This window comes from Staurois parvus, unplaced genomic scaffold (assembly GCF_062004578.1).
Source record: "Staurois parvus isolate SC_StPar_1 unplaced genomic scaffold, SC_StPar_1.0 ptg000133l, whole genome shotgun sequence".
NCBI lineage: Eukaryota > Metazoa > Chordata > Amphibia > Anura > Ranidae > Staurois > Staurois parvus.
In genome coordinates, this window is record NW_028317929.1 from 15344665 (window position 1) to 15371643 (window position 26979).

The following is a 26979-nucleotide window of genomic DNA, read 5'->3' on the forward strand; positions in this document are numbered from 1 at the left end:
AAACTGAAAAACTATTTGAAGTGACTGTAAATGCTCAGCTATTTTTTCTTAAAAAAATAATCATGGTATATTTGCAGTGGGTATAGAAAAGAATCGCCCCCCTTTTAAAATAATCAAATTTTGTTGTTTTGCAGCCTAAAATGAAGACAGACACAGTTTTTGTTTTATCCAGCTGATTTTACTCAGTACAACTTGATATAGACAGTTGTAGATTAGCAGGGGGTGTGTCCAACATATAATTAATAGGTTAGAATTCTCATACCTGATGATCAACCCTGTACTTGAGACTACATTTACTCTCTAGCTGCAAGCTAAAATACGTTTTATTGGGAAGGCAAGTGTAGTGCCGGATCTGGCAGGGAGCAGTGCAATTTTAGGGTTTCACAGAGCTTGTTTCATTTTTTTTCTCAACTTAATTCATGTCACTGCACAAGCACCACAGTGCGTTGACATGGAGCGCCATCCAATGCAGTGCAGAAGAATTGCAGACAGCTGCATTTTTCCTGCACACCACACCAGTGTATTGGTGTAAAAAGGGCACATAAAAAAACAATTGTTTTCTGTGTACCGTGAAAAGTTGCTTGTGTTTTATCTAGGGTGGAAAAACTTAGGTCACTGCACACAGAGTGAACCTAAAATGATTCTGGGCGTTTGTCATTGTTTTCCTCTTTTTGTGTGTTTTTCAGTGGAGTAATGCTGTCTAAAAGCACATTTTCTCATTCATGGTATACATAATTTTCCCTTAAATTCCCCTTTTCTGTTATCTAGGTTAATATCATTCCCATAATTGCTAAAGCTGACACAATATCGAAGAGTGAACTCCACAAGTTCAAAATCAAGATTATGAGTGAGCTGGTTAGCAATGGCGTCCAGATTTACCAGTTCCCGACTGATGATGAAGCAGTGGCGGAGATCAACTCTGTAATGAATGTAAGTAAAATGGACCTAGAATGGCATGAAATTGAAAAATGGTTTGGTTAGTGGTCTGTTCTTCCTAACATGGCCCACACAGAAAGGAAATGATGTTCCAGTACTGGGCATTCAGCGGAAACCATGCCACCCCGTATAAGCACCATCACATCGACTCGCCTAAATGACAGAACTGGACACTCCTTGAGGGACTAGATAAGGACCAGTTCTCATCTGTGCGGTGTGTTTTATCCACACTACCATTGAACTATATATAACGTGCCTTTACATGAAAGCACATAAAAGATGCAGCAAGCTGGATGCACCTCACTGAAAACATACATAAACCTTACAAGTGTGAACAAGGCCTAAGGGTCTGTATATTTTTCAGTAGTAAATGTGTTTAGGTCACTCCGGAAGACAGCACGAGATGTAGATTATAGTTGGCAAACAAAAGCCCCATGGTTTCTATTAGGAGTCATGGGAGCCCTAAAAAAAAAAAAAAAAAAAGTGGTGTGGGCTTTAAATCATGTTAAAGAAGAACTCCAGGTATGGATATTTTCTACTTGGCTATGTTGGTCCAATGTGTATATACCACACCTGACCAATCCCCCTGGAAGCTGGAAGTCACCGAAGCAGACACCGCTACTGCAGTGAACTCCTTTTGATTCAGGGTCCTATGCCGAGTAGCTGATCTGCTGCATTCTGAACACAGGAGGTTGGCTGATGTGTATGGGCGCCATCATTCTCTGAATGAATACAAAGTGTTCTCTGATTGGATGAGGTCAAGAGCATGACTTCACTGCCCAGCCTCTAGGCCTTGTCCAATCAGAGAACACTTTGCATTCATTCAGAAAATGCAAAACATTCCCTGAATGTCCCAGAATGCTCCGCACAGAACCTGAAAGTAAGTGGAGATCACGATCCATACCTGAAATTCTTCTCTATATATTTCACTTATGTTTATAGAAAGCCTTTTAACAAAGATCTTGTCAAGCTTTAGTCGTTCTCATGCGAATGTGTTTTGAAATAGACTTAGTCTTGGCTTATACCTTGGAATTTCCTTTACATGCTCACTGATTTATGTAGTATATCATTATATTTAGTTACTACATTCGGCATTGATTTTTTTCTCTTGAGAACCCACTTGCTTGTTACGTCTATTGTAGTGCTCCACTGCTCTCTAGTGGCAGCAGACAGTGACTACAGAAGCTAATTTTAGTCATGGTACCATGTTGTGTGTGTTTTTTGTTTCTTAAATCTCCAATGTCTTCTCAGGTACTCTAGAAAATAATTTTTCTATGTCTTACTCTCAGTAAACGTAAGATATGCACTTTTGAATACCCATGAATTACTTTACCGTTTTACTTGAAGGCAGTGGGTGTAAAAACGCACACCTGACTCCACTTCTACAGATCTGTGTGCATAAGTTTTCTTGTATGTTCAAACAGTGCTGCAATATCATGGCAAATTTAATTCATAGTAGTTGTGTGACTATTGTTGGCTCTAATATCTGACCTTTTCTCATAGTATAGATCTACTCTATCCTGATTGTATAATTTTTTTTTTTTTTAATAGGCTCATCTTCCATTTGCTGTAGTCGGGAGCACAGAAGAAGTAAAAGTTGGCAATAAGTTGGTGAGAGCCAGACAATACCCATGGGGTGTTGTTCAAGGTATGTGTGAACGTAGAAATGCTTTTTGCGTGCAAACATTTCACTTGTTGTATTTATGATCAGAAATTGTTTAGTAAAAAATTCTACTGATAGCTTTGAAGAACCTATTTAGACAGGAGAGACAAGCATTGTTTAGCAAACCTAAAAACACTTTACTGAGAAAATATGGAGGCTACTGCTGTTGGTCTTTCTTTCTGCTTTTTTGCCTGACTGGCATAGTGACCCATTGGCTTTAATAATTTCTGAGATATGGGCCTTGTAACAGACATGTAGAACAGGAACTGCCAGGAAACTGTTAATCGTAAGGTCTGCAGTGATATGTCTGTAAGTACAGGTTTCTTTTTGATGACATGAGTGTTAAAGGAAAAGTATCCACCTAGGTAAGTAGGAATTAAAAAACAAAACAATCCCAGAATTCTCTTTTTAATGACCTCAGTTTCTAGCAAAGTATTAATTCTCATGATATTAAGTGTGGAGTCTGTTGATACATGCAGCGTTGTATGGGCCATATCCTCTAGAAGGCTTAGTCTCCCAAGTGTCCCCATACAAGGGACACTCTGTAACATAAATCCATTAATAGCTTTTAAGTATGTTGTGCATACTGTGTGGTATTCTTCATAACACGACTAACGAGTGCTCTCTTGATGGATGCTAGTTTAAATAGTTTTCTGATCTTGTTCCTGTTATGTATCATTTAAATGTATGTTTTCAGATGCCTTTGAACCTTTTTGCATTTGTTTTATAGTGTTTCTAACAATGTGTTTCCCATAGTTGAAAATGAGAGTCACTGCGACTTTGTGAAGCTGAGGGAAATGCTGATCCGGGTCAATATGGAGGATCTCAGGGAACAGACGCATACGCGCCATTATGAGCTGTATAGGCGTTGCAAGCTTGAAGAGATGGGTTTTAAAGACACTGACCCAGATAACCAACCCTTTAGGTACATATAAGGGGGGAGAATTTGGTGCTGGAATATGCTAATAACGTTCTTCTCAGTCTTCTTCCACCAGTGGGATTGGTTAAAGATGCTGTATGTGAGCACACATTACAATATGATCAGCAGTACAATTTACAACAGTTCCATGGTGCATGCAGTAAGACGCAAAACCATTGTAGGGGAAGGATAACTAAATTATAATGTATCCAGTAACTGTGCAGTTCTGCATTATATACTATGACAATCTTTTGATTTGTATAATGCTAACCAGCATGTTGTCTTGTGAAACACTAACCGCTGAGCTCACAGTTTTTTTTTTAAATATGAAGTTTTAAGTGTATGTTCCATGAAATGTCTTCTTCACTGCTAGTCCCCTGCCCAAAACTAAAAGTGTTTAAAAAAATTACATAAAATAAAAGCTTTGTTTTTGATAGGGGCAGAGAAGGGGCTAGAACACCACTACTGCCTGTGCTCCCCTTAGGGAGGTTCACCCTCTGTTTTTGCCCTTTTTGCTGTTATTGAAAGTACAACATTTTGGGTTGACATCAGAACACTAATAGAGGGGGAATCTTCCAATGGGGACACACTGGGATTCCCTCATTTGGAAGGATTTCCTCCCACTTTTTGTTTTGGCTATGGAACAGGAAGTGAAAGGGAAATCTCCCCAATGGGACACATGGAAAACAAAAAATTAAACTGGGTTATAACCCTCCATTACTTTACCCGGAATAAAAAAAAATGTTTTGCTGTTTACTTACCAAAAATTTCCTGGTAGTTCTAGGAGACTATGCCTTACTGATGCCTCCCAAGGAAGATAGGGGATGCTTTCCCCATGAGGCACAGTCATGGGAATTCAGAACAGCCCTAATGACACTTTTCTGGCAATAGTTCCCTTAAGAACTACCTGCGCCTAATTCAGGCAAGCACCGATGTCAGAAACACATCGTGCAGCAATTTCAGATCACTCCTACTACCGCCACTTCAAGAATCTGTCGCTGTCATTACTATCAGTTCTCAAATTAAAAAACGGAAGGTACTGAGGTACGCCAGTACGAAGAGTAGGCAGTGCCTGTGCTGGGACCTTGTCGTGTGTGACCGCTTCCCACACAGGCCAAAACTGAATGTAAATGGGGACACCGTCCAAAACTGAATGTAAATGGGGACACCGTCCAAAACCAAATGTACACAGGTGATGTAATTTCCTGAATTTGGCAATGCACGTATTTGGGAAGTGACTTGTCATTAGGTGAGTTAAACCTGATGGAGAACTGAGACTAGTTCCCCATCAGCTCCACTTTATTTTTGATTGACAGCACATGGCAGAAGGCAGCTTTGAAAGCTACTATTGGACTGAACAGCAGCTAGAAATCCACCCACTGCAGTATGCTGTCATTTCAAAGTAAAGCAGACCTAGTCTGTCAGTTCCCCATCAGACTCTACTCACCTCTACTACAAACCTCCTAGGTCATATGCTTGTCGGTGTGATGGGTGCAGTGTCCAGAGGCGCGAGTGAGTGCACAGAGGAAGGAATGTCCATTGTGGACACTCCTTTCTCAGTGCAGACAGATTCATGTACATGTCTGTGAATTGGGCACAAGCACTGACACTTTCAGTGCTGCACCCTAATGGATTTCCAAAGGGTTTCTGTGACTTCCTCGGCTTTGTGTGCCTTTTTTTTCTTTCTTTATTTTAATAATTGTGGTGCTATCAGTCTTCAGGAGACATATGAAGCTAAAAGAAAAGAGTTTCTGGAGGACCTGCATCGGAAAGAGGAAGAAATGCGGCAGATGTTTGTCAACAGAGTGAAGGAAACAGAAGCTGAACTGAAGGACAAGGAGAGGGAAGTAAGTTTGTTTTTTGGGTCAAACTAGGATCATTGGAAAGAAGCAAACATTCTTTTAGTTATGCGAATAAATTAGAAAAAAAAGAAGGCATTTCGAACATCTAGTGGTAGTTTGTTTATATCTTATAGCTTGACTATATAGAGCAAATTATACTATGGTAAAAGTAATGAAAGATGATAAACATCAGCTATCCACAGTGTGATAGCATAAATTGCCTTGAGAAAAGCAAGTGATCTGTTTTTGCTCATGAATAATGCTGCAGGCTTCATGAGAATATATCTTTTTGTGCTTGTAGCTTCAAGAAAAGTTTGCACATCTGAAGAGGCTACACCAAGACGAGAACAGAAAGCTGGAGGAAAAGAGGAAGGAGATGGAGGACGAGATGAACTCCTTCAACAGGAGGAAGATGGCGGTGGAATCATTGCAGCCTCAGGCATACCAAGCATCTTCCCAGCAGCCTTTAAAGAAGGACAAAGACAGAAAAAAGTAAGTGGATGTGTGCTGTAACCGCAGTTTGTAGTTCAGCATTTCTGTCCCTAGTGTATCACACAATGCTGATGTGAGGCAGATTTTAATGTCTGTGTAAAGTTGGACGTAGGCTTACGAAGACAGTCAACCCTCCAAACTTAGGGGAGCACAGCTAAAGCCTGGGAGCTCTTACTGCTGCCATAGACATTCGGCAATGTCATGTGACAATTATTTATTCATGTCCATTGCTAGCCGTATGCATAGTACCATGCTGCCGTCTTAAAAGAGAAGGTATCTCTTCCATCACAAATCCAAAATTAAAATACATTTTTGAAAGCAGTTTTATAAATTACAGCATATCTAGGTTGCATCTACACTGTAATTGTGCAGTTGCAGTGGAAACTCCTAAATTGACATGTGTAGTCTTTGGTAAATAAGGCTATTCATAGTAATGTAATAGTGGTCGCCAAGCTCTATATCCTGAGTTATATTAAATAGCAAACTCAGGAAATGGCTGTATCTCTTTACTTAGGCCAAACACTGTGAGCTGATTATATTATTATTATTACAGGAATTTTATTTATGTAGTGCTTTACATATTGTACATTCACGTCAGTCCCTCCCCTCAGTTTATATTCCCTATCTCACATGCATACTACATCTCATACCATGCATACATATACATACTAAAATAATTTAGAACTGAGCCAATTAACCTATCAACATGTCTTTGGAGTGAGGGAGCTAAGAAAAGTTCCTGGAGAACACCCACAGGGAGAGAATGCAGACTTCATGCAGGTAGTGTCCTGGTTGGGGTTCAAAGGAAGTGCTGCAATGCAGGAGTGTGCTAATCACTAGGCAACTGCTGTCCTGTACTGGTAGGTTTGTTGCCCACTTCCTTCCACTTCTGTCCAGTGAAGGAAAAAAAAAAATCTCCATATAGTGGCCGGCACCTTATTTCCCACCCCCACCCCATGACATGTTAAGTTTCAGGATACGAACTAGAACATATGCTGCTCCCGATTTAAAAAGAAAAAATATTAAATTCATATTTCAGTTCAGCATGATATTTTTTTCATTTAGCCCAGTTTCACACTAGTTCTCTGCAGTTTGGCCACAGCACAAGTATATCTGATTTTCGTTCGTCCATGGTTCCTTAGACTTTTCATTAGGTTGCATGTTTTGCCACTGTTCCTGAAAGCTCATCAAAGATGTAGCATGACTTTTGGTGCACTTTCAGATTCACAAACACTTTACTTAATAGGAAGGTCTATGGGGCTGTGGGTAAAACCACAGTTAAAGATCGCTATATCGCCAATACACCCGCATTGCTGCCAATTCGCAGTGCACAAATGTTCTCACCTTCTGGTGCAGGTGGGGGAGAGGAGTGTTAGTAAGTCAAGATGTTGCAACACATGCAATCACTTCTCCTGACAAGTCTTGGCAGTTGGTATTTGCAGGTGACCCATAGACGTTGTCCCAGTGCAGTCAAAAACATCTGGAACAGAAGTCTGTCTTCCAAAGTCTATAGGTACCTGCACCAAATCTAGCAGCTTGGGATCATAAAGTAAATCTGTTACCTGGAGGCTGCCATTGCTGACCCAAACCTTCTGAAAAAGCTAGTTGCCTGGATGCCTTGTTGATCCTATTGCTTCAATATTTTGTTTCCATGACCTGATAGATATACATAGATAAGGATTTGTCTTTTTTCTGGCTTATACATTCTGCATACTTGTTCTGGGTCAGTGTATTGAGCAACTAGGTAGTTAGTGATCGCAGCCACCAAGTGATCTTTAGGACTTGAGCTTTTTTTCCTAGGTTGCATTAGCAATTTACTGATATTTCTGGCATTGCCCTTCAAAAGTAAAGACCCATTCTGGGCAAAATATAACCCCCTTACCACAACGCTCTAACCCATACTGCAAGGATTTTTACTTACCTGATGAATCAGTATACTGCCCTAAGTCTCCCACTAATCCAGCAATGCAGATGGTCCCTTGCCTGCTTCTCTTCTGGACCCTGAGAGAACCCCACTACTGGACAGCAAAGCGGAAATGTCCACATCATTCAGGCATTGATGTGGAATCCTGAAGAAGGACCCCTCAGGTAGTAAAAAAGAGGGCTGCAGCATCATGTAACCTCAGCTTTAGGGAAGTAAAAAGGGAATATAGAGTGATCAGTTAAGAGCAATAGGAAAGATTGCTGGGAGGGGCATAGTATTATCCCAGAGAGGGGCATAGTATTATCCCAGGGAGGAGCATAGTATTATCCCAGAGAGGGGCATAGTATTATCCCAGGGAGGAGCATAGTATTATCCCAGAGAGGGGCGTAGTATTATCCCAGAGAGGAGCATAGTATTATCCAAGAGAGGAGCATAGTATTATCCCAGAGAGGGGCATAGTATTATCCCAGAGAGGGGCGTAGTATTATCCCAGAGAGGGGCGTAGTATTATCCCAGAGAGGGGCGTAGTATTATCCCAGAGGGGCGTAGTATTATCCCAGAGAGGGGCGTAGTATTATCCCAGAGAGGGGCGTAGTATTATCCCAGAGAGGGGCGTAGTATTATCCCAGAGAGGGGCGTAGTATTATCCCAGAGAGGGGCATGGTATTATCCCAGAGAGGGGCATGGTATTATCCCAGAGAGGGGCATGGTATTATCCCAGAGAGGGGCATGGTATTATCCCAGAGAGGGGCATGGTATTATCCCAGGGAGGGGCATGGTATTATCCCAGAGAGGGGCATGGTATTATCCCAGGGAGGGGCATGGTATTATCCCAGAGAGGGGCATGGTATTATCCCAGAGAGGGGCATGGTATTATCCCAGAGAGGGGCATGGTATTATCCCAGGGAGGGGCATGGTATTATCCCAGAGAGGGGCATGGTATTATCCCAGAGAGGGGCATGGTATTATCCCAGAGAGGGGCATGGTATTATCCCAGAGAGGGGCATGGTATTATCCCAGAGAGGGGCATGGTATTATCCCAGAGAGGGGCCTAGTATTATCCCAGAGAGGGGCATGGTATTATCCCAGGGAGGAGCATAGTATTATCCCAGAGAGGAGCATGGTATTATCCCAGAGAGGGGCATAGTATTATCCCAGAGAGGGGCATAGTATTATCCCAGAGAGGGGCATGGTATTATCCCAGAGAGGGGCATGGTATTATCCCAGAGAGGGGCATGGTATTATCCCAGAGAGGGGCATGGTATTATCCCAGAGAGGGGCATGGTATTATCCCAGGGAGGAGCATAGTATTATCCCAGAGAGGGGCATAGTATTATCCCAGAGAGGGGCATAGTATTATCCCAGGGAGGAGCATGGTATTATCCCAGGGAGGAGCATAGTATTATCCCAGAGATGGGCATTAACAAAGGTTTTTCAGTATTTGAGGAAAAATATCCCTTTCACTGATTCCATGCTGTTCTTTCCTAGCATTATCTTCTGAGCACAAAACTTGCTTACTGTAGTCTGCTGAGTCAGTTCGGCAACATCTGCTGGATCATGTGCTTGCAAAATTTCTACATGAATGAGAATTCACTGAAGTGAAAAAAATGTATTTATAGCAAAGTCTGTCTAAAGAGCTCATTCCTGGTACTAACCTGTCTAATGTGGCAGAGTGTGCTACGTGAACTGTCTATTTAACACAGAATAAAAGATTGAGAATGATAAAGTAATTTTAAATCATACTAATGCAACCAAAATATAACTTCCATATATATGAATGATTCATTGCAAATTCATCAGTTCTATTATCCCCAAAACAAACCCTATTTCTCTACTGCAAGTAGAATGCAGGTTGATGGTGTTTTTCAGGGTAGTAGAAAAAGAGGAACTTTGTCCTAGCCTTCAATGAAGAAAGTGGAAACGCTTCTTCAGATATTTGACGCAGTTCAGCATGTTAGCGAAACCTAGCACGACCACCTATCTATGTTCCCATGTCACATGTAAAAAATATTGGGGCGAAGGGCCTTTTGGTTATGTATGGGACCCAGGAGGGGTCAAAAAGTCTAAGGGAAGGAAGGCTACCATAGTTAACTTATTTTAAAAGTACTACTTGCTTGGCTGTTTTTCTGATACTCTTGCTTCATTCTTTGAATTCAGTGACTTGTAAGCAGAGAAGAACCTTTGCCTTTTCTTTGACCTTCCTGATTTAGTGACACATGAAGTAGTGATGTCTGGGGGGTCAGCATAACAGCCAGGTAACTAGCATTTTCATGAGGTGGTCAGCATCTTCACTGTTCTTGCATGACTGGTTTAGGTGCGATCTCTTTGTTCCAGGGGCAGGCCCAGGTTTTAAACCGTGTCCATAGTATTGAAAATAAAAGAAATGTCTCACCTGCACACCATCTTTTTGTTAGAAATAGATGTTTATGAGCTTGAGGATGCCTGGTGTAATATGGGGGGTGGTTTATTGGTAATGGATCCAACAATAAATCCAATCTATTAGTTATTTAAGATAGGTCCAGCTGTAAGATTGTTGGTAAATGTGTGTTGATTTGACAATTCTAGTTTGACAATATTATTTTCAGGTGTAAATTAATTGGGGAATACGTAGTATCTGCTCTACATGTTATTAGAATGGAGTTTGCCACACTGACCCCTCTGCACTTTTGATGCATACTGGATCTCATTTGTCAAAGCTTTCATACAAAACTGTCTGATACCTCAGTAACCAATCCAGGACAAGCCAGTACTGGAAAAGCACAGGGACAGTTTAGAATGAAAATTCAACATAGTTGCTTCTGTAGCAATACAGACAGTGTTTACTTTATACATGCCCTAAGTCAGTGTTTCTCAACTCCAGTCCTCATGGACCCCCAACAGGTCATGTTTTCAGGATTTCCATTATTTTGCACAGGTGATTTGATCAGTTTCACTGCCTTAGTAATTACCACAGCTGTTTCATCTGAGGGAAATCCTGAAAACATGACCTGTTGGGGGTCCATGAGGACTGGAGTTGAGAAACACTGCCCTAAGTAAAATAAACGAGCTGCCACTATTGACCACCTTCTGAAAATGCAAGTTTCCAGGCTGCCTTTCATTACTTTCAGTTACTGCCCACATTTGCAGGTCTAACTTTACTTGCTGTATGCTTGTTCCAGGTCAGAGACTCACTATCAGAAGCTTGTTACCTGGCTGTTCTGACCCACTGGTTTCATCACCTTCTGTGGAACTAACTCGGAACAAGTGTGAAAATTAGGAAAGCTATGGAAAAGTCTGACCTCCTTAGCTGCATGCTTGCTTTGGTTTAGTGAGTCAAAGTATTGAAGCCAAAGGGTCTGCAGAACAGCCAGGCATCTAGCATTTTCTGAAGATGTCAAACTCCATGTTTCTCTTATTGCACCTTGATGCAGACAGGCCCACATATTGAAAACTAAAAAGGACAAGTCTTATTAACTACATCCCTTTTGACAAAAAATAAAAACAAGTTTTCATGTTCAGAAAGAACATCCTCTTCATATCTGATGGTAGACAGAGAAGGAAATCCTTCCCATACATGTAGGAAAAGGGGAGCTGGATTTGTATCCACAGCACCTCTTGGTGATGTGTTGTATTGTCCCAGTAACCCTGTACTGTACAGATGGTTTGCATCTGGATAAAGGTGTTCTTTGAAGTCGGTATTGTACTTCCAATTACAGAAGTCAGCAGGACAACAGGGGGCACAGAATGCAGCAGAAAGCACATTCATATTCTAAATTCCTTTGGTTTCATGTATCATTGTGGATGTGTTTGGCTGCTCTTCACTGGACAGCTTTTTTATGGAAATGACTAGATTGTAAATCATATATCTGATTGCAGACCTATATATTTTCTGGACAAAGCAAAGGGGCTGCAAGGAAATCCTGAAGTGTACAAGTGATGTACATTTGTAGAGGCACTGGAGCAATTATTGCTGGTATAACCAACAAACAAAAGACTTGGGAGAAGAATGTTTTTATAAAGTACATCCCAGCCTACACACCCATGTAAAAAGTCTATGGCTCTTCCTCTGAAATAAACTAAACGGCCAATTTATTAACCAGCATGTTCTAACCACATCTACACGTCCAAAGCTCTTCTGGCTGTACTTCTGTGGATCAAAGGAGTGGAGTTCGTTCTGCACTCCTGTGACCAGGGGCGGACTGACAACTCATGGGGCCCCTGGGCAATAAGGGATCATGGGGCCCCTGTGTCCTTGCCCAAACTCAAAAAAGTGTGTAAAAAAGGTACCAGGGGCATCTCATGGGGCCCCCTACTGACCCCGGGCCCTCGGGCAGTGCCCGAGTTTCCAAATGGTCAGTCTGCCCCTGCCTGTGACCCATTTTCAGATGACAGTGGGCTGAAACCCGTTGTCGGCTGACATCACTCAGCCGGTCCAGGCTGGGGAAAGATCCCGACTTTAAAATCAGGATCCACCCCAGAGTCTGGAGCAGTACCTGGCTCAGCCTCTCAGCAACCTCTCTTCTCTCCCCCTTCACAGCCCAATGCTCCAGTGAGTGTGCAAGGGGCAGAGCAGACACTCTGACAGTCATCGCTCTCTGCTCAGAGCGGCTGTGAGAACTCGGCAATTAGCGGTCTTTTTATTGTGATTTACAAATATTGATTTCTGCTTCCATTCCCAGTAGGCTACTGAAAAAATCCCAGAACCTCTGGCAGAAAAAGCGGCACAAAAAAAAAAAAAAAATGCTCACAGTTTCTCGGATTGCACACAAGTTTGAGAGTTTATGGGCATTTGCTTTTATAAGCATTTTTTTTCCCTAAACATTGCTCATTTTTCACTATAATCAATGTACACTTGAAACCGCCAAACACTCCTAAAAGCCTGAAACCGTTCCTTTGCGAATATGCCTGTAAAAGCCCAAATGTGCATGGACAAATAGGCTAACATAGAGTTGCTTTTGCAGGCTGAAGAAAAAAAAAAACCTGCAAAAGCCTGTATAAGCAGCACCTTTTATGACCAGTGTGCATGAGGACTAAAACCAGCAAAACCCCAACAATCTAATGAATGGGGGAGAAAACCTGTCATCATGTGATTACACTCTCCAGCTATCACAGAGTCTTCAACAGTTGCTGTGACTCTGTCAATGACTCCTGTAGTGTCCCATGTTAAAGCCAGCTATGCAGACATTGTGCGGTGACAGACATTTTTTACTGCATTGTAAAATGCTTGTCACCGTAAGGACCCGCAGAAAACAGTTGTTTCCTGTGTGTCCCATTCACACTGCTACGCAGCTCAGAGCTTCACTAAAATGCAGACATGCTGCATTTTATTGCTGCACATTGTATAGAATCGCATGGCACTGTACAGCAATGTAGCACATCGTGCTGCTTTACAGCACCATAAATGAAATTTGTCCAAAAAGGTAGCCATGTAATGTGCAGCTACATGCCCCGCACTGCCCCCGAGCGCAGTTGGGATGTACAGATGCCGGAGAGGTAAAGCGCTATGGCAGCTATCTGCTCTAGTGTGTACCCAGCCTAAAAGTGATTGGGCAACTCTACAGCTGAATCTGTGAGTCTGTCGCCCATTTGGAAGTCCAGGTCATTTTATATATGGGTTGTGGATGGAAAGGGTTTAATGTGATTTTGTAAGATGTGAAAAGTTTTCTAAGAAGACATAAAGTAATCTGACCAAGTACAATTCTTTTATTTTTTTTTTGTGCTTCAAATTAGCCGCTTCCCATCCGCTCTATAGCAGAATTACTGCTACAGAGTGGCAACGCTGCACAAAATCAGGTGTATATATACACGATTTTGAATTTCCGGGTAGGGGATGCACGCCGCTTTACCTGTGCCGCCATTGGTCGGCTACAGTTGTTGATCACCGGGTCCTGGCCGGAGTTTCCCTGCTGGCACCTGGCCATCACCAAGTTTACCATCTTTAATAGAGTAGTAGAGGGGAAATTTTCCAGTGGGGACACTAGTTCTGGTAACCCTGGTGACTCACTGAGATTCCCTCACTTTGGAGGGATTTCCTCTCACTGCCTGTTTTGCCTATTGGACAGGAAGTGAAGGGAAATCTCCCCAATAGGACTCAGATAACAGAAAACTGACGGGTTATAACCCTCCCTTACTCTATCCAAAATGAAATAAAGGGTTTTCCTTTAGTCCGCGTTAAATCCTAATACCAGCCAACCCTTTTTTTTTAGTCTTGGATAGAGTATGGAAAAGTTAGCTTTTAGTTGCTGCCTGTATGTGAGTCAGGGAATTTTTTCCTCATTCAGACAGCACAGGAAAGGAGCAGAATTCCCCCCATCTATCATCATATGAGGTGTCAGAGAGAACAGGCAGTTCAATATATTTTCTAGTATAGTAGGGAAGGTTTAGAACCTCTGTAAGGTTTTATTTTATAGCTGTCGGTGACCCTATTAGGGATAGTTACCAATACTTGCTGTCTAAGTGTTGGGTAAAAGTAAAACATTTTATCCAAATGGACACAGATTGCATTTAAAAACTGAAATAGGGAAAATTGATTGTGGCCTCCCCAAGCCTATATACCAAAAACCAATTAACTAAGTAGGACTTGGTGAACTAACATCAGTAGATCTGGTAGTATTGAGGATTAGACTATATCCAAAAAAGTGAAATTTATTAATAACAAGGCTTGGACAATATCCAAAAAAGGGAGATTCGTTAATCCTAAATCTTAAGCTGGCCATAGATGGATAAAATCTTGGCCGGTTCAGCAGGGTCTGGATGAGATTCGATCCATGTAGGGGCAGGCTGGTTATACTGCAGGTAACCCATTGATTGACTTGGGTACAACCAACCTGTCAGATTTTTAACATGATTACTGCTGGCGACTCTAGCCACTAGCAATGATAAATTGTGTTCTGCCAGTCAGAAAGGCTCCCCACTGGGAGAACACAATATCACTGTGGGAGGGATTATCCTATCAACAATTACTTTGTTGAGGGGGAAATCGAGCAATTTTATTTCCTTCCACCCATGGTGGAAGGAAATAAAATGACAGAAATCTATGGACTGCTTTAGACCCTATCCCAGTTAAATAGCAGGAGTACAGAGAGTTGTCCAGTTCAGTCATTTATTTTATGTTCTGATTTAAACTTTTTTTCATTTACCATTCCTTTTGTTTTAATCTCACCTTCATTTTATGTTTATTTTTTTTTTCAGTTAAGATGCACAGGCTTACATGACAAGATTGGACTTGCAGGTTCATGTCATTTAGTTGCTTGAATTGTCACCACATGCCATCCTTCTCTCTTAACATTGTGAGCGGACCAAAGCATACAGGAAACCTGGAGACTACACAGTTTACAGCTAATCAATTCTTTTAAATAAGTGCTACAGGTATAATGTGAGACTTGTACATTCTAGAAGCTTGAAGCTCTCTAACCAATCTATGCAACATCATTTTGTATATATACAGTTCTTATAGATGCTGTGTTTTTAATATGTTCATAATATAACATATCTGGGACAGCCATGTTTTATTACTGTATTATGTGACAGATTGCAATAATATTGACTTGGTATGGTTTTGCTATATTTTTTAATCCTTCTCTGTTTTTCAAAATAAGTCTGCAGTGGAAATAAAATGTACAACAAATGCTCATTTCCTCTTGCATTTGATGTAGATAAAGTTTGACCGCAAGTGAAGTAGAGGCTGACCAATATTTCTAAGTTTAAAGGCATTGGAATCTAGTTGTTTAGAGTTTAATACATAGCAAGGTATAACGTGAGTAAAAAGAATGGAACATTCAAGGCCTTTGATTAACCCATTTTAGTTATCTTCCAAATAGTATACAGATTGTACATACAATGGATAAATAAAAAAGGCAATATGTTTAGTGGTAGGAGAAGGCTGTTTTTAGGTCAGTGCAGACTTCTTACTAGACACATCAAGTGCTCTAGTATATAAGTACAGCATTTAGTAGGGGTTCTGTAGCCTCTTTTGGGGCTCTGGTGTCACCTTCACCCAAACCAAGCCTAACAGTGACCATAACGGGGGGATATCCAGGGACTCCTGCTGCTGGATCTTAGTTATATAATCCATGTGGTACATAAAATGGTGAATAGCATTGGATTTTGCCAGAAGTCAAGGTGCTAGTCTACTTAAAGCAAAAAAAAAAAAAAAGAAAACTTATCCAAATAAATTGTTTGCTTTTATCAGTAGGGTGGTGTGCAGACTTTCACCTAGCATATTTCATTCCATTATTTTTCTTTCAGTTCATGTGGACAGATCAACATTTTGTTCATGGTTTTTAAAGCATCGGTTGTTATTATATATGTTTTCTACCAATACAAGCACTTAGTTTTTTGGGTTTTTTTATGTTAATGTATTTTTGATAAAGCCTAGGGTTCTACAGCCTTAAAATATTCAGGTTATATATATTTTGCCCTGGATCCGTGCTTACCTCCTGTTGTCTTACAACTTGGCATTTCATCTATTTGCGTATAATGTCGTTTTGAAACCAGCTTACACTTCACTGTGCTTTGTAAACGTATTTGCCTATAGTTCCTTCCATGACAAAGTTGTTTTGACTGCTATTATTTTATTATATATCGTTATCTAAGTGTACACAGGGAAGGCATCCAGGTTTTTGCTTTCTTTACTCTAGAATTTCCCTGTCAATAGGGCATTTATATAGGAGTTGTCACGTACACGAGGTGGTATCAAAGAGTTTGGAAACTAGTTTTGTAATACGCCAACAGATGACAGCACAAGGCTACATGCACAGTTACAGGGAGCACTGACCTTCATAGGTGAGTGTGCCAAAAGACAGTGTCCTGTGTACATCAGGAGCTATGCAACTGGTGCTATTCTGTCCATGTGCGTTAGTTACCACATCTGCTGTTTCATCATGGACAGCAAGTTAGATCAAACTGCAAGTGTGAAATTTTGCGTGAAACTGGGAATATTGCTGGATCTCCACAATGTTGTCAAAATGGCGAACTTTGAATTGGGTCTTCATCTTTGAGAGGAGGGCATTTTCAGGGGTTGGGCTCGTTGAAAGTCTTCCTGATCTCTCGTCGTCTTCCAGTAAAGTTCTGCTGCTCTTGAAGCGCACACGTGCCACTCAAAGTACCTTTAATGACTCATTGCATCATCACCGTAAACTTGCAGAATCATGTCAAATGTCTCTGTAGCACATTTGCCCAGCTTCTCGCAGAATTTCACGTTTGCTCTTTGTTCTAACTTGATGTCCATGATGAAATAGCAGATGTGGTAGCCTATGTAGTGAGAATAGCACCAGTTGCACAACTCCCGATGTACACAGGATGATGTCTTTTGGCATACTGGCTTATGACGGTTGGTGCTTCCTGTGACTGTGCATGCAGCCTTGTGCTGCCATCTGTTGGCATGTTACAAAACTAGTCTCGAAACGTTTTGATACCACCTCGCATGGTTTCTCTTCTTATACTTTCTCCCCAACCAGCTAATGGCAAGCTGCTTAGAATTCCATCAGCACAGCAGAGCCCAGTGTCAGATTTCTTAACACATACTAGAGCTTGACGGCAAGTATGGTGACACTAGCTTCTTTACTTTAAATTTATTATCTGAAGCCTTGTGTCTGGAAAGATTCTAGAGCTTTAAAGGGTAGAATGGACAATCCAGAGCCTTTATATTTTCTTGTAGGTGACATCATTTTACCAAAAAAGATTTTGTTAATCTTTCAACTTTCCAGCTAGGTGCCAATCTCCAAACCTGCTGGGCATAGTCTAGTAGCGAAAAGAGTGATATAGTATGTGTATATATGTATGTGTATATATATATATATATATATATATATATATATATATATATATATATAATACATTTTTTTGTTTTGGATAGCATTGTCTTAATTGATTTATATACCAATTTTGCTAAGACCTAGGGCTGGTTCTCACCAGATACAGTCCAGTGCGTGGTTTTTTTTTTTTTGGTTTTTTTTTTGTGCATTGAAAATGCATGGACAGTAGGTTATATACTGTAGGTTTCAATGGCCTAGTTCACACCAGTGAGATCAGTTCCAGTGCAGAAAAAAAAAGTAAAACATCCTGCATTTTTTCTGAACTGTACTGAAATATGGCAAAACACACTGGAACACACATGTCCCTATTTAAAACAGAAGAGGGGGAAAAAGCACCAGAACGCATCAAAATCGCGCATGCAGAATTGCATTTGGACTGCATTTCTATGGTGTGAACTGGCCCTTAATCTTATTGCATATAGTTCAGTTCACTAACAGTTCCTGGGAATCCAGATGACTTTGGACTGTAATATCTATAGAATTGTAGCTCTTCTAAATAATTAAACCTTTAGTAGAGCAGTTGTCTCCAAACTGTAGCCTAGGGGCCAGATGTAGCCCTTTGCTTGCCTTTATCCAGCCCTTGGGGCACTAGTCATCTCATTGAAATGAGACACTATTCTGCCCACAGACACCAACAATAGGGCATAATTCCTAGCACTGACATCAGCACTGGGGCCCCATTCCTCATACTGACAGCAACGATGGGGCACTGTTTACTCCCACTGAATCCAGGAACATTTCTATTCCTGCTGGCCACGGTCCAGCCCCCCCAAAGTCTGAAGGACAGTAAACTGGTCCTTTGTTTAGAAAGTTTAGTATAGAGCATACATTTTATTAATGTTATTTAATTTGCAAAGCCTTTACAGCTAAACTTTTGAGGTTAAGATCAGTTTTACTGGCATGTTTGAGGTCTCCTAGCTCTTAAGACTACCCGGTTGTATACATTGCACTAAAACAATGGGTTATCCAAATGTACAATCATGGGTAACCTGTCTGGAAAGAAATACAGGAACCAACACTGCTTACTTCCCTATGAAACTGCTAGCTGATTGGCTGTTATGTTTACTCACCGATTCAATCATTTCTGAGCCATTAGCATTGTAAGGGACTAGCTACAGCACTTACCAATGGCAACCTCCCATGTTTCTCTCTTGAAACATACACTCCAATATAAATAAAACATGAAACCCTACATATATATTCTATATATACATTTTTCATCCAGGCATAGCTGTAGTCCATTTGTCTCCCTTTTGTTGGCAATGTGGTGATACGAGAATAACCTGCTTGGGAAGCAGGAGAGGACTTCCTAAACACACTTCCTGTGAGAGAACACATACAGAAAACCTAAGGAAAAAAAATAGTACTCACCTACAGTGTGAATGTGACTATTGGTACAGGAAACAGAAGGCGAAAGAAAAAGAGAAAATGGAAGAGGCTTTAAGGGGTACAGATCGTATTTTTTGCTCCATAAGACGTACCTAGGTTTTAGAGGAGGAAAACAAGAAAAAAAATATTCTGAACCAATGGACTGCAGACACAGTACAGGAGATGACCAGAGACTGCAGACATAGTACAGGAGATGACCAGAGACTGCAGACATAGTACAGGAGATGACCAGAGACTGCAGACATAATACAGGAGATGACCAGAGACTGCAGACATAGTACAGGAGATGACCAGAGACTGCGGACACAGTACAGGAAATGACCAGAGACTGCAGACATGGTACAGGTGATGACCAGAGACTGCGGACGTACTACAGGAGATGACCAGAGACTGCGGACGTACTACAGGAGATGACCAGAGACTGCGGACGTACTACAGGAGATGACCAGAGACTGCGGACGTACTACAGGAGATGACCAGAGACTGCGGACGTACTACAGGAGATGACCAGAGACTGCGGACATAGTACAGGAGATGACCAGAGACTGCGGACGTAGTACAGGAGATGACCAGACACTGTGGACGTACTACAGGAGATGACCAGACACTGTGGACGTACTACAGGAGATGGCCAGAGACTGTGAACCTTTGGAGAGCGGGTACCCAAATTTGACAGGTACCCACTCCCGCTGCGATCGGAAGCGGAAGTTGTCTTCCCTCCCTTCCCGTAGTCTTCTGGGACACGTGACAGGTCCCAGAAGACTACGGGGCCATTCACAAAGCGCAGCTCTTCTTGCGCCAGGTCACAGCCCACAATAAAGATGCCGGCGCCAGGGAGAGAAGACGGACGGTGAAACCAGCAGTGATGAGGACACCACTGGATCAAGGGACAGGTATTATAAAAGTCAGCAGCTACAGTTTTTGTAGCTGCTGACTTTTTTCTTTTTTTTTTTTTATAGCTGGAACTCCGCTTTAAGGAGCAGCTGCTTTGGGCCCTGCCTGGTGCTGCTGCACTGCTGACTCGGACTCCTCCTCTCTTCTACCACAGAAGAGCCGAGCAGCCAGTGGCGGAGAGGGGGGAGGAGTCCTGGTGAATATTCGCTCCATAAGATGCACAGACATTTTCCATTTTTTTGGGGGAAAAAAGTCTTATGGACTGAAAAATATGGTACCTTATGACTTTGTGAGACGTTCCTCGTATTTTGGGTGCAGTGGACTGCAGGAAACTAGGATTCAGGTACATTAAGTGAACTTTTTGACTTTGGCACTCTGATTTTGCAGTGCTTGCTGGATACCATTTCACTTTTTTCTTTTTCATTTCAGTTCACTGTTGACTACAATTACCCTAAAAATAAGCTACAGAAAAGCATCTGACATATCAGCATTTTGTTCTGCATAGTTGAGGAAACTGTTTTGTTCCAGAAAAGTGCAACAAATGAACTGACATATGTATATAATTTTGCATTATTTTTATGGTCTCATTTTCTTGTGAAGGGCTTAAAAAAAACAAAACAGAAAAAACTGACACAGGTTTTCCACATTTCTCGAGACACCACAAACCATATAGCATTATTCCACAATAAGAAAGAAGGAACAAAAATGCAGCTGCACCCTGTAACTCTCAAATATCCTGAACAGCTTTATTGATCCAGTAAGACTGAGATATTCTGACATCTCTGAGATACAATTCTTTTATTACTAAAATAACAAACATGTTATACTTATCTGCTCTGTAAAATGGTGTTGCACAGAGCAGCCCCGATTCTCTTCTTCTGGGCTTCCCCGCCGGCGCTGTAGGTTCTTTCTCTTTTGCAGGTACCCCCATGGAAAGCTGCTGTCCATTGGCACAGAGTAGGTGGCTTGTCCCTGCCACCCGCTGACTCTCCACAGCATTTGATTGACAGCAGCCGGACCAATGGCTCCTACTGCTATCAGTCTGCCCAGGGAGGAAGGAGACTGTGGCAAGAGCCAATGCTCTCATGCACATTGCTGGATTGGATCAGGCTCAGATAAGTATAAAGGGGGCTGGGGGAGGATCCTGCAGCACAGAAGGTTTTTCAGCTTAACAGCATAAGGACCGCCCACAGTACATTTACTGCTGCAGGGCGGCCCCTGTGCGCAGGATTGTGTGTGAGTGTATGTATGTATGTGTGTGTGTGTGTGTGTGTGTGTGTATATATATATATATATATATATATATATATATATATATATATATATAATGTATGTGTGTATGTATATATATTTGCAGTTAGAACACTCTAGGACACATTTAACCCCTTGATCACCCCCCCCCGTTAACCCCTTCTCTGCCCTGTCACCAGTGTCATTCGTACAGTGTACAGATTTTTTGCTGATCACTGTATTAGTGTCGCTGGCGACTTCAGATAGGGTTAGCGTCAGTTAGTGCCCCTCCCAGATAGTGTCATACTGCCTGTCAGTACATCAGTAATCACATTTAACCCCTTGATTGCCAGAAACAAGCTCACATACACAATAAACCTCCATTGATAGTATAGTGTCTGAACGGACTTTGTTCAGATCAGCACTATACCAGTGTTCACATTAGTATAGTGTCCCCAAAAACGCAGCATTAGCGGGATCAGCCCCGGCACCTGCGTTTAGCCCCTACGCTTACCCCCCCCCCCCCCTTCTCCCCCAGCAAGTGCAGTTTCAGTATATAACTGTCACTTGATACATTACACACAAAACCGCAGTGTTCACAGGATCAAAAAATAAAAAGCGCTCAGGTGATCAAATACCACCAAAAGAAAGCTCTATTTGTGTGGAGAAAAAAAAGACACAAATTTATGTACAGCATTGCATGACCGCGCAATTGTCAGTTAAACTAGCGCAGCGCTGTATAGCCAAAAAAATGGCATAACTTGCAGTATCTATACCATAGTTTGTAGACGCTATAACTTTCACGCAAAGCAATCAATATACACTTTTTTTTTTTTACCAAAAACATGTAGCAGAATATATTTTGGCCTAAATTTATGACTAACTTTGAGTTGAATATATATTTTTTTTATAGCCAAAGTAAAAAAAAAATATATTTTTTTTTTCAAACTTTTTGGTCTTATTTTGTTTGTAGCTCAAAGAATAAAAAGCACACAGGTGATCAAATACCACCGAAAAAAAAGCTCTATTTGTGTGGAAAAAAGGGACGTAAATTTAGTTTGGGTGCAGCATTGCATGACCATGCAATTACCAGTTGAAATAATGACCAGGCTTTTTTTTTTTGCTATTCGATGCTCTACTAAGGGGGTTAAAGCCTTAAGGTTTTTCAATCTAATGCATTCTATGCATTAACCACTTGCCATTCTAAGGCTTTAGAACCACTTTAAAGTGGCTGTAAAGGTATGACATCTTAAATACTTGATCCAGTACTGTGCCCATTTGTAGTGGCTCTCTCTGCATTCACAGGACAGAGAGGCAGCAGCAGGAACCATTGGCTTCTTCTGCTGTCAATCAATCATATCTGTGTACAGAGAGGAGGGGAAACCCATGCTGTGTGTGTCTATGGACACACAGCCCAGCTCGGGAGCAAGCAAACCCATAGGAAGGTACTTCCTGTGATAGCGCATGAAGAAGTAGGCCAAGAGTGCCAGCAGGGGACCCCAGAAGAGGAGGTTCCATTGCACAGAGTAGATAAGTATAACATGTTTGTTATTAAAGAAAAAAAAATATTAGCCTTTACAATTACTTTGTGAGGTTCTATAATAAAACCCAAGTAGGTGGCAAAAAACGTCAAGGGAGTGACTGGAGTATCTGAGCATTGCTGGATCAATAGTCAGATAAGTGCTTTATGAAGTTATGGCATGTGCTGCATGTTTTTTAATCGTGGAACATTGAGGGGTGGTGACAGAGGCTGCCAGAGTGGTGGAGAGCATGGGAAATTGAAGCGGTATCAAAGACCTGTGAGTGATCTAGCAATACCGTTACTGTATATAGGACTTGCTAATCTCAGAAAGGTGTACTCGCCTTGAACACGCTCAGTCCTCATGCACACTGGACGTTTTTACAGCTGCTGTTTTTGGCTTTTGACGTTTTTTTTTTCTACAGCCAGTAAACCCCCCAGCATGTTATCCTATGTGTCCATGCAGACATAGACTGTAATTGACGGTTTTTTTCGGCTAGGACATTTTTTGGTTTGGAAACCCACCAGTTCTGTTTTTTTTTTCTGAGGAGCTTTTTAGCTGTGAAAACGCTCTAATGCTGAAAAACGTGGTAAATCGTGGCAAACCAGCATTTTTGGACTTTGCATTTTTTCGAGGGTTTTTTTTTTTTTACCAATAAAATTTTTTTTTCCTGGTCAAAAAAAAAAACGCGAAAAAACGCTGAAAAACTCACTTTTTTTTTTAATGTGGCAGCTAACGTTATCGGCGTTATTAAAACGCCCCGTGTGCATGGAGTCTGAGGATTAAAACTGCTCAGCTTGTTTCTGGATACAAAACTACATTCTGTACCACAGCAACATTATCAGCATGTAGATCAGCGGAGGAGAAAATGTTTTTGTTGCCAATGATCAGCGCTGTCCAATTTAATGAATAAATAAATGCATAGAATAACTGTTTTACAAAAATGACCTACATTCATAAATCTTATAAAAGCATCAAATAGAAAACTCCGGGTGTTGCCTTGGATTGTCTATATTTTTCAACTCCCTATTGGATGTGTTAAACGTATGTCTAATAAGATTGAGTGGTTTGATAGCGTACAAATGGTTTCCAGTTAACTACTAAAGCATGTAAGTGTAAAAGCAATTTATGTTTACCAAGTTTCCTTATCTGGGTAGGAAATGTCATTTTGTGGTGGCCAAATAATCCTGTGTTAAGATACATCTTTAAAAGAAAACATTTTTTATATACATGTTTTTCATTATACCATTGTGACTGTATAATTTTAATCTTTTCACCTTTTTTCTCACTTTGTACTTTTTTGTTTCTTTGTATTAAATCACACTTTGGGTTTGCATTGTGTTTGTGTTTTTATTTCCATTATGATTATTGTGTGATACAAATGTCTGTAACCTAAATATAAATTAAATGTATAAATTTAAACGACCACCATAGCTAAAAATATTGTGTTCTTGTGGCTCTAAGTGGGTAGTATCTGCAATGCTAGTATATAGTATATGAATTACTTTTATTTTATGTGCCTTTTATTTGTAATTTATTTTTTCTTCACATTTCTCTGCAGACCAAGTTTTCCAGTAAAAGCTATAGCTACAGGGGTTGGAAGAAACAGACAGGTTTCATTCATGTGGTTTAACCTTTTTACTGCCACTGATGCAAGACTTACATTGGTGGCAGTGGCAGTATACCTGATCACTTCCAAAGGCACCGAAACCTAGCATCTGTTTGGGTTCATTCACCTGAGGAAGGATCAGCAGAGGGTGACATGTATTGCATTACTTCCTAGTTTATAGCTGTCATTCCCCAGTTCCTGTAGCTGGAGAAGCAACTACTAGAGCTCCATTAGCATCAATGATGTACCCTGATGTCTCATTAACCACTTAGCCTCTGGCCAATTCTGACATTCCTTTCCTACATGTAAAAATTTTGGCTAGAAAATTACTTAGAACCCACAAACATTATATGTTAAGCAGAGACCCTAGAGAATAAAATAGTGGGCCGCCACATAGTATTTGCTCAGCCGTACCCAAAATGTCACACTTTAAAATTGGGCATATTCCTGGAACGGCGACAAAGTGCTGTACATTAAATCATCCATGGGTGATGCTTTAAAAGCCTGTACATGTTACCAATTTAGAGTTACACATGAGGTTTGGTCCTAGAGTTTTTGCTCTCGCTATGTTTGCAGCGATACCTCACGTGTGGTGTGAACACAGTTTGCATATGCATGCAAGCATGGGAGGCCGGGAAGTGCTTTAATTTAAAAAAAAAAAAAAGAATGCACTTACATTTTTTATTTATAGGCCGCCTCTTTATTTTTTTCAACACTTTTATGATGTTCATCCCTTGTGATAGCTGGAGCTCCATAGGTCCTCCAGGGAGACATCGGGAGTCTGTTAGACCCCAGATCTCTCCTTTGCCCTTAAAAAGCGTCAGATCAAACCAGGATCATTTTGATCTGATGCTTTCATAATTAACATCCTGGTGAAAGCAGAACTGACATACTCATCACTTCTGGTTTCTGAGACCATAGAGATGATCGGTGATATTCCAGTCCTCGGTCATCTCTATGGTGAGCCGCAAAACCACCGGCTTCAGTCCAGGCAAGCTGGAAAAAGGAGGGGAGGGGGGGTGCCAGGATCGCTTTTACATTTAAAAAAAAAACTGTAGAAGTTATCGATTGTTCAGCCTGTCAATGACACCCACCTACTGTAGCTTCCTGTGATGGTGCGGGTAATGATGCTGCACTGCTCCTGAATACGCAGTACAGTTGTCACTCAAGTAAGTTATGCTTGCTTATCGGCATTGACACTGCAGATTCAAAAGCCTGTAGCTTGTCAATCAGCATTTGGCCACACCTAGTGCTGCCCACTACTTTCTGGATTGATGGCACCTGAAACCCTGCCACTGTGGGCTGCAGTGTCTGGGAGGGGAAGCATGTGAGACACAAATGAAGAAGTAGTTGGTTCAGCCAGGGAATGTAAACAAAGTTTTTGGCTTGTGTGTCATACAAAGGTAGATTTACTAAAACTGGAGATTGTAAAATCTGGTGCAACTCTGCATAGAAACCAACCCGCTTCCACATTTTAGAGTCCATTCACACTTGTGTGACTTGCCATGCAACTTTGGGGTCCAAAGTCACATGACAAGTAGCACCCCATGTTTCCCAATGAGTAACATTCAAATCTGTGCAACATCAAAATAGTTCCTGCACTAATTTGGTACAACGTTTGATGCAACTTTAGTCCAGTGAATGTAAAGTCAGATCAAAGTTGCACGACTTTGGAGACACGCTAATTTGAATGGAGCCTTACTGCCAAAGCTTAATTGGACAAGCTGAAGTTAGAATCTGGTGCACCTGTGCATGGTAGCTAATTAGCTTCCGAGTGCTCCAGTTTTAGTAAATCTTCCCCATAATAACTGAATGTGGTACTTGTTTAAACCAAGGGTCTCCAAACTTTCTAAACAAAGGTTCGGTTTATTATCCTTCAGACTTTAGGGGGGGGGGGGTGTCAGACTGTGGCAATTAGGAATAGAAATTGCTCTGGTGTCCGTGGGTGTACAAAGTGCATCTTTAGCATTAGGGGAGGAATAATGCATCATCTTCAGTGGCAGTGGGAGGAATAGTGATTTATTGGTGTCTGTGGAAGAATAGTGTCCCATTGTTGGTGTCAGTGGATTAAATAGTGCCCTGTTGATGTTAGCAACAGGAGTTGTGTCCCATTGTTGGTAGCAGTGGAAGGAAAAGTGCCCCAAGGGCTGGTTAAAGGCAAGCAAAGGGCGGCATCTGGCCCCTGGGCTACAGTTTGGAGACCACTGGTTTAGACTTATCAAGCAGATGTGGGACCTGCACTTCAGCCCGCAGCTGCAACCACCCACACACAAAATGTGGGACCCACAGGCAGGTACCATTAATCTTAATGGCGTGCAGTTTCCAGTGCGAGGTGTGATTTCTGGAAAGATCCAGGGACCTTTTCTGTTTTTTGCAAGGCATGGCAGCCTGCAAAACCACACTAATGTGAACCGAGGCTATAGGGCAGGGGTGGGCAACTGTGGCTATAGGGCAGTTGGTGAACTTCAAGTCCCATCATTTGGAAGTCATGCTTGTAACTCAGTTTTGCAGTGTATGGGACTTGTAGTTCACCAACAGCTGGAGGACAGGATATGATGTCATTCTTCTCTACCTGGGCAAAAGACATACAAATTGTGAGTACAAAGCACTACACTTTCAGTTAGAACACACATTTAGGTCACATTTAACCCCGATTTCCCCCCCCCAGTTAACCCCTTCACTGCCCTGTCACCAGTGTCATTTATTACAGTGAACAGATTTTTACTGATCACTGTATTAGTGTCGCGGGCAACTTCCAATAGTGTTAG

At 41.4% G+C, this 26979-nt stretch overlaps 1 protein-coding gene across 3 annotated transcripts in view; it reads left to right on the top strand.

Annotated features, from left to right (window-relative positions):
- Positions 1-26979, top strand: part of SEPTIN8 (septin 8) — a 160358-nt gene that overhangs the window by 110493 nt on the left and 22886 nt on the right. For 2 of the 3 annotated variants that reach the window (XM_089673049.1, XM_089673048.1), the window contains exons 5-9: positions 769-930; positions 2488-2584; positions 3356-3524; positions 5233-5365; positions 5661-5851. In XM_089673049.1, the coding sequence (XP_089529175.1) occupies positions 769-930; positions 2488-2584; positions 3356-3524; positions 5233-5365; positions 5661-5851 (752 nt within the window). Of the gene's footprint in view, positions 1-768; positions 931-2487; positions 2585-3355; positions 3525-5232; positions 5366-5660; positions 5852-14945; positions 15383-26979 lie in introns of those variants that run through there. The other variant, XM_089673050.1, reaches the window with a different exon arrangement.